The sequence below is a fragment of the Otolemur garnettii genome, unplaced genomic scaffold (assembly GCF_000181295.1).
Source record: "Otolemur garnettii isolate 467f Iridium unplaced genomic scaffold, OtoGar3 scaffold00063, whole genome shotgun sequence".
NCBI lineage: Eukaryota > Metazoa > Chordata > Mammalia > Primates > Galagidae > Otolemur > Otolemur garnettii.
The window spans coordinates 10177551-10186336 of record NW_003852458.1 but is presented as its reverse complement, the minus strand read 5'-3'; the positions used below and the strand labels follow the sequence as shown (position 1 = coordinate 10186336).

Below are 8786 nucleotides of genomic sequence, written 5' to 3'. Positions count from 1 at the left end.
TGGGCTTAAGCAATTCTCTTGCCACAGCCTCCCAAGTAGCTGGGACTACAGGTGCCTGCCACAATGCCTACCTATTTTTGGTTGCAGTTGCCATTGCTTAGCAGTCCCAGGCTGGGTTTGAAGCTGCCACCCTTGGTGTATGTGGCTGGCGCCGTAACCACTGTGCTACGAGTGCCGAGCCTATTTTTCAAACTTTTTTTTACAGCAATTTTTGTGAAACCATGGGTAAGTCAAAAGTTCATGTTATTTTTGAACGTGAGTTCCATCATGGAACCAATGCAGCACCGACAGCTGGAAATAACCAGTAAAATGGGAAAAATGTGGCTAATGAGTCATTAAATATGAAATGTCCAATTTTGAATCAAAAGTTTAGTTGATGGTACATCACTGGTTGGAGAAGTTCTGTTCTGATGATTTTAATCTTGAAAATGAGCCATGTGAGGCTGAAGTGGAAGTCAGTCTATCTCAGCCAATGGGTCAATTAAATCAGCAACAAGGTTTGATGTTACTCTTCCAATAGTAATGGACCATTTGAAACAAATTGGCAAGGTAAAAAAGCTGGATAGATGGTTTCCGCATGGGTTTCACATAATTAAATGAGTGTTAGAAGAGAAATCATCTCAAAGCTGGCCTTTCTTTGCTGTCATGACATAAAGGCAAACCATCTCTACACTGTATTACATGTGATGAAAATTGGATTCTTTTTGACAATTGCAAGCATTTGGCACAACAGTTGGATAAAGGTGAAGGGCCAAAGCACAATCCAAAACTGAATATTCATCAAAAAAGCTAAGAGTGTCTATTTAGTGGTGCAGCACTGGTATTATCCACTGCATACAGCCTCATGAAACCTGGTCAGTCCATTATAGCAAATGACTACTCCAACCAATTGGATGAAATAATGAGAATGCTTGCGATTAAGCAGCCAAGATTAGTTAGTAGAGACAGGCCAGTCCTCTTGCAAGACAATGCTCGACCACATGTCACACAAAGAATGCTACTCAAACTATAAAAGCTGGACTTAGAAATTCTGTCCTCCACTGTATTCACCAGACCTTGCACCAACTGACTACTACTTCTTCCAGGCTGTGGACTACTTCTTACAAGGAAAAATATTCAATTCTCAACAAGTTGTGGAAAATACCTTTCGCAGTTTTACTCTCCTGGCTGCTGGTGCAAAAAAGCTACCCTTTAAGATGGCAAAACTATGTCTATAGTTAAGGCACATATTTTGATTAATTGTACTGCTCTTTTTGTTTTTGTGAGACAGAGTCTCCTTTGTGGCATCATAGCTCACAGAAACCTCAAACTCTTGGGCTTAAATGATTCTCTTGTCTCAGCCTCCCAAGTAGCTGGGACTAGAGGCTCCTACCACAGTGCCCAGCTATTTTTAGAGACGGGGTCTTGCTATTGTTCAGGCTGATGTACTGTTTCTTGTTTGTGATATAATAAACTAAATTTGATTTGAAATAGGACATTTCATATTTAATGTCTTTTCCAAATTGTCAAGAAGTAACGATCATAGCTAGGATTGAGATTCCTATTACCTGCTAGATACTTTTTTCTTAACTTTTTTTTACTTAATCCTTATGGAACCTTCCTCGAGGTATATAAATGATAACATCTCCATTTTGGAGATGAGGCTCCATGAAATTAAATTACTTGTCCAGGATCATAGGTTATAAGTGGTGAAGCCAGGTTTCAAGGTTTATAACCTTAGGATTATTTATGCTATCTGCTTATCACAACTTGGGTAAATGTATAGTCTTGTTTCTTGGTGTTACTATTTATACCAGTTAAGTAGCAAGTCAAGGCACCAATATTTGAGTTGCAAATATAAGATGTAACAAGTAAAATGCTACCTATGCTGGGTCTCTGTGGCCTTCTTCTCCCTTGGTATGTAGAAAACTGTATAATTCACTATAATTTGAGAAATAGATATTTTATTCCCTTCATGAAAAGTTACATAGAATTTACATTTAGCGGGCGGCGCCTGTGGCTCAAAGGAGTAGGGCACTGGCCCCATATTCCGGAGGTGGCAAGTTCAAACCTGGCCCCAGCCAAAAGGGGGAAAAAAATTTACATTTAGCATAAACCTCTCCAAAAGGTTTATGTCCAAAAGGTTTCACTACAGGAAATTTAATTATTGCCATGATTCTTAGGAGGAAAAATTTTAATAGCCAATAACTTTTTTTCTTTTTAGCATATTCCAAGCCCAGCTAAGAAAGTGCCAAGACTCCCTGCCACAGCAGCAGAGCCTGAAGCAGCTGTCATTAGTAATGGGGAACATTAAGATATTCTGTGGGGTGTAAGACTTAAGTGTGGGGGTGGGGCAAGGGTGGGGATATGGGAATGGTTGGAGGAATGGGATGTCTGGGGACAATTTTGTTGCTTAAATTTTTGTGTGACTGACATGGAGCCTGGGGAGCTATCGTGTTCTTGGGAAAGTCTTTCTCTCAATTTGCTGACATGCTTCCTGTTTGGTCTAGCCAATGCCATATGTGCTCGAATGATGATGTTAAGGGCTCTGTAAAATTTCATACCTCTCTGGCCATTTGTATGCATGAAGTTTAATTTTTAAACATGATATAATGAATTGTGTGGTTCTGTCAGAAGAAAACAGATTTATTAGTCTCCAATGTAGATTTTTTTAAACATGTAAGAATTTTATACTTACAAGATTGCTGAAAGTCCTGTGGTTCTTTAAAAACGTTTCTAGTTGGGGAATGTCTTAAAATGTGATATGTGCAGCCTTGTTTGAAAACATGAGCTTTTTCTAATGTTAATAAATCTTGAGGAAGAAGAGTTGGGGTAATAATATTGGTTCTGGAATCTAGAATGTTGCTTTAACTCTAGGCCAGCAGTGACAAAAATTTTTGTAATGACCTCTGAGCGGAGAGAGAGACACTACCATTGAGCAGGCTTCAGGGATAAAAAACGCAGTGCGTTGGGAGCTATGGCCATTGCTCTGGCTGTGCCTCTCATTCCTGGTAGATTGTACTGAACAACATTGAGACATTTTGAAGGTGTGTATGAGGAAGTTTGTTTTTGTAATTCTTCTTTGCACCTTATTTTAAAAGATAAATGAAACATTTTTCTGACTGCCTTTTTATAAATTTAAAATGGAAAGGAAAGATGGAGGAGGGCATTTATTAGGTTACTTCTGATGCTTCAGTGTTAATAAATTCAACTTACAGACAGGCAACCTGAATTCATGGTATAAAAGAGATCTTTTCCCCTTTGTGGGGGGTGGGGGGAGATAGATCTGTTCAATGAAAATGAGGATATACAACCCAAGTTTTTATACAGTCTAACTAGCCAGGGGGAGTAGTCCACTTCAAGACCTGGAAGTAAGATTTAGAAAGCATTTTCTCAGACTTTAACCTTAAAAAAAGAAAAAAGCCTGATACATGGGATGAATAATCAAATTGGTTAGACGGTTTTGTAGATCTTTTTGGTGCTGAACTATGATATGAGCCTTATAGATTGTAAAATAGAGATAGTTGGAACTAATGTACAGAACTAAGTTTTTTAAACTTCATTTGCAGTTAAATTCTGTGAAGTTTCAGTTATCTAAAATAAACATACACGAATATGAAATGTAATGTTTGCGATTGCAAGGTAATATGTAATGTAGTATGTGTAAGATACTTTTGTCTAATATTAACTAGCAGTAGTTTGACTTGTACAGTCATAATTTGTTAAAATGACTTCATTTTAACATCCACTGATGTAGATTAATAATGTAAGTTCCGATTTAAAGAATGGTGGGAAAATGGTGCATGTAATACTTTTCAAGTATTGAGAGTTTGGTATGATTTGAAGAGAGTAATTTAACTTTTGGATGCCAGGAAATGGGTTTTCTCAAAGTCCATTGCTGGCAATGGGCAGGCCAGGTAATACTGGCACAGAGCATTAACCATACACCTTATGAATGGTGAGGTGAATAACTTTGAAATAAAGTTTTAGAGAAATATTTCAGATATTTGAGTATTCTTTTTTCCTTTGTGAACACACAATTTAGGCAAGAACTCAGCTAATACTCCATTTTTAAATGTGGGCATTCATTTCATTTTAGTTCATTCCCTCATCATTCATCATTCCACAAATACTTGACAATGTAACATAAGCGAGACACTCTGATGATGCCAAAAATAAAAAATGTACAAGATATATGGTCTTGCCTGTAAGGAACTGTTTATCTAGTATGAATAGGAGCTATTCCTTCCTATGGAGGAATTTATACTGACAATTTCTATTCTTACATTTCAGACAAAAATATTAGTTCCTAAATTGAATTGTAAGCATGTATAAACCTTCCTATAATACATGATATCCAGCTCAGCACCTGTAGCTCAGTGGCTAGGGTGTTGGCCACATACACCGGAGCTGGCAGGTTCAAATCCAGCCTGGCCAGGCTTGCCAAACATTGATGACAACTACAACCAAAAAATAGCCAGGTGTTCTGGTGGGTGCCTATAGTCCCAGCTACTTGGGAGGCTGAGGCCAGACAATCATTTAAGCCCAAGAGTCTGAGGTTGCTGTGAGCTGTGATGCCATGGGACTCTACCCAGGGTGACAGCTTGAGACTCTGTCTCAAAACAAACAAACAAAAAAACACGATATCCATATAGTTTGTATGAGATTTAAAATAGACAATTACAAATATTTCTAAAGTGAGTTACTGTTTTCCTAGAAAAACCTAAGACTAAAGGTTGGCCATTTATTAGGTTACTTCTGCAAATAATAAAAGCAAAATTTATAGCAAATACAGATCTGCCTACTACCAGCTACCACCTAAGCTACCAGTCTAAGAGTCCTTCCTGTGTAGCTAGTGATCCCAATATTATATTGGCAGTAAGACTGGATTAGGTAGTCCCTTACAAGTCCTATTGACTCTTAGGATTCTATGACTTAGAAATTAAACTAGATGATACATTTTCTAATATTAATTAGCTCATACTTAAACATCATGTCATGTGTGGATTTGGTACTTAGTAATTATTTTTTAGGTCAATTAGAGGTCAGTGTTCTCTCTAAGGTTACTTTAACTTGCAGATTCTAGGATCCTAACAACTTTAAGTATTCTTTCCTCTCTCCTTTATGGAATGTGTGTTTTCTCTATTTGTGCACTTAACTTTTTCTCCTACTAGTGTTTTTACCCAGAATGGACCTAGAAAGGGTGAGATATTGGAGCAGGTTCATTTCCCAGGTGACAAAAACCTTATTGTTGTTTGTAATAGGCAGAATGATGCCCCCAAACCCTAACAAAGTTATCCATTTTTGAGATCTGTAAATATATTATGTTACATGTCAAAAGCAGATGTTATTAAGGTTAAGAACCTTGAGATGGGCTCGGCGCCTGTAGTTCATTGGGCACTGGCCACATACACCAGGGCTGGTGGGTTCAGACCTACCCCAGGCCTGCTAAACAACAATGACAACTACAACAACAACAACAAAAAATAGCTGGGCATTGTGGCAGGCCCCTGTAGACCCAGCTACTCAGGAGGCTGACACAAGAGAATCGCTTAAGCCCAAGAGTTAGAGGTTGCTGTGAGCTGTGACACCATGGCACTCTACCAAGGGTGACATAGTGAGACTCTGTCTCAAGGAAAAAAAATGAACCTTGAGATGGGTGGATTCTTAAAAGCAAAGAGTCTATCCTGACTGTTGGCAAGGGAGAGTGACTACAGAAGGTTGGTCAGGGAGAGTAACAATATTGCTGTCTCTGAAGATGAAAGAAGGGGGCCATGAAGCAATGAATATGGGCAACCTCTAGAAGCTGAACAAGGCAAGAAAGTGGATTCTCCTTTAGAGGTTCTAGAAAGGAACACAGTCCTGAAAACACCTCGATTTAGCCTGGGAGACCCATGTCAGACTTCTATCTTAGAGGACTAACAGATTTCTGTTTTTAAGTCACTGAGTTTGTGGTAATTGATTAGAACATAAAGAGAAAGCTGACACAGTGTTGGTGAGCAGGGTGGTGGTAACTGCAGCCAGCAGGGACAGCATGGTCACTGGTGAGACTGAGATGATCGTCTATAGGTGATGGATCCTCTGGTCCCCTTGCCTGGATGGGGCAGTTAGTCTCAGCTGTAGCTGCCATGTCAGATGTGTGTCTTTACTGCAAGCCTCTGACATTTGCTGTCAGCTATTGATTTGGCAAATGCATTTTTCTCAGGAGAATCAAAAGCCATTCACACTGCTCTGAGATGGACAGCAGTTCTTATTTACTCTATTGCCCCAAAGCAATGGTAAATCTACTCTATGTCATGCTATAGTCTAAAAGGACTTGATCATCTTGGTATTCTGCAGAACGTTATGCAATCCTACATTGTGGCTGCATGCCAGGCGGATTTGGCCGTCAGGCAGTGGCAAGTATTCCAGATGCCCTAGTGACATATGAGCCAGAGTGTGCATGGTAAACTCCATGAAGAAGCTGGGCCATGCTCAGATGTTCCTTCTTTAGTAATAAAGGACAACTTCTTGCACCTTCTACCTCATAGCACTAAATAGAGGCATAGGATTTATTAGGTCCCATTTATCAGGGGGTGCTAGTTTCAAGTGGATCCCACAAAAGAAAGGTCACAGCAATTTCAAGCTTTTAAGCAAACTGAGTTATTACACAGGCTGTCTACATGGCAGTTAGCAATACTGTGTGGAGTCCCTGGCAAGCCCCAGTAAAAGGTCAGAGCATGGCCCTTACTTTAGGATCAGGGAGTAAGGCCCCATGGCTTCTGCAACAGAGAACTAAGTACTCAGGCTCCTTGTGTGCTACTGGGCTCCAGTAGAGACTGAGTAGCTGATTATGGGATGCCAAGGGACTAAGCAAACAAGTGTCAGAGTATGGGCTGGACATTATCAGATCTGTGGAGTCATAAATTCAGACAGGCACAGCAGTAACTCATCCTTACTGGAACTGATACCAGGATGTGAGTGTGCTTTTCCCGCTGGCACTGTGTCTTCCAATAAAATGATGCTAAGACATGGAGAATCCCTGATTCACTGTCACAGTATCTCACATGGCATTGCCTCAAGGACTACATTTTTGATAGGAGGCGGGGCAATGGGCACATGAACACAGGATGCTCTCCTCTCACCATATACCTCATCATCTGAAGCTGTCAGCTAGGGCACCAGCTATGAGACAATAACCTGCAGGGTTGGGTCTGGCCTCCGGGATATGGTATACATGTTTTAACAATGATATATATCCCCTATCATTAAAACACACAGCTCTGGAAACCAATAAGTGGAAGTAGGTTGGCCCCTCTCACCCTCGCTATCAGTGACTCATTTGATCAATTTGTGCCTCTTTTTCCCATTGATACAGGATTCTCCCACTCGGGACTGCATAAGAATTCTCCCATTCTCTAGGCCCAGGTGAGCTCAGAAATCAGACTCTCCATTCCCAGGCACAAACAGGCTGCCTTTCCAGGCCACACCCTCTGGGCTCTAACAAGATCATGAACAAAGCAGCTTGAGACTTTTTGGGGTGGTACCACCTTGAGTAGGGAGCACACACCCCAATCCCTTCCCTGAGACATAACTGCAAAGACCTAATAACCTTGCCCCAGGGGAGGGACTGCATTCAACTTTGAAAGGTATTTTTCCACCTACCAAATCGTAGCCAAAATGTAATTCTCCAGACAATATATGCCCCTAGACAGAGGACTTGGAGAGACTCCGACTTGGGTCTTTCCCCTTTGCCAGAAGCACTGGTGCATTTTTACTGCTTTTGTATTCCTTTCTATCTAATAAAATCTTATCTTACCACTGGTCTGTGGTCCTTAGGTTCATTCTTTGAATCTCTGAGACCAAGAACCTACTGAAAAAGAAATTCTGCTAACACCACGACCTAGGCTAAGCTAGATTAGAGGCTTTAGTTCCCAGGTCTAGGGGATATGTTCAGCAGGGGACCAAATAACATTTCCAGTGAACTGGAATCTACACGTGTCACATAATCACTTTGGACTCCCTGTGCCAGTGGACAAGCAGGGAAAGGAAGAGGATATTACATTGGTGGCAATATTAACCCTGATGATCATACGGAGCTAAGGAGGTCTATGTCTAGTGCCCAAGAGATTCACTGGTCATCCCTTGGGTCCTTGAAATCATGGCAAACAGGTGGCAAACAGGTGACCAACAGCAATCACAGCAACTGAAGCCTCAGATCCTTCAATGATGAAGGGATGATAAAATGGGTGAGGGAGGAAGGGGAATGGGTCCAATTAAAACTTCAGTAATTGGCCATATCTTGGTGGGTCTCAAAGTCTGGCCCCTGACTAGCAGCAAAGTGCATGTACTTCTGGAGCAGCTCGTTCTACTCACCTGCTGCATTAAGTCCTTTCAGGTCCCACATGAAGGAGGGGACTTGACAAAGATGCATCTGAGGAGAGCACAGGGTCGGGGTGGGCAGCGTCCACCAGCTTCTATGCACCAGTTCAGAGCCCTTAGATCCCTTCAGCCACACTACTGTCTCCAGCCACAAATGCGACCATTTCCATGCACGTTTGGGCAGCTTCACGCAGGCCCTATCTGACCATACCTCGTCTCAGGCCAGTGCTATGTTCCTCTTTCTTCCTGCTCAAAGGTGCTCTGACACAAAGGCATGGGAAGCACAGAACCCACTGGGCACTCAGCACAATCCAGAAATGCAGGGCAGGTGACACTATGGGCCATCCTTGAACAACAGCAGACAGGAGCTTATGAATAAATGCTCTCCCCTATCATACCCTGGGCAGACTCTTCAGGTGTGTTTCTTAAGATTCCTCAGAGGATCC

General features: G+C 41.3%; 1 protein-coding gene across 3 annotated transcripts in view; it reads left to right on the top strand.

Moving 5' to 3' along the window:
• HMGCS1 (3-hydroxy-3-methylglutaryl-CoA synthase 1) overlaps positions 1–3983 on the top strand; it is a 26035-nt gene extending 22052 nt beyond the window's left edge. For all 3 annotated transcript variants that reach the window (XM_012807109.2, XM_003792962.3, XM_023515017.1), the window contains one exon: positions 2204–3983. In XM_012807109.2, the coding sequence (XP_012662563.1) occupies positions 2204–2293 (90 nt within the window). In that variant the 3' untranslated portion in view covers positions 2294–3983. The remainder of the gene's footprint in view (positions 1–2203) is intronic.
• The last annotated feature ends 4803 nt before the right edge of the window (positions 3984–8786 follow it).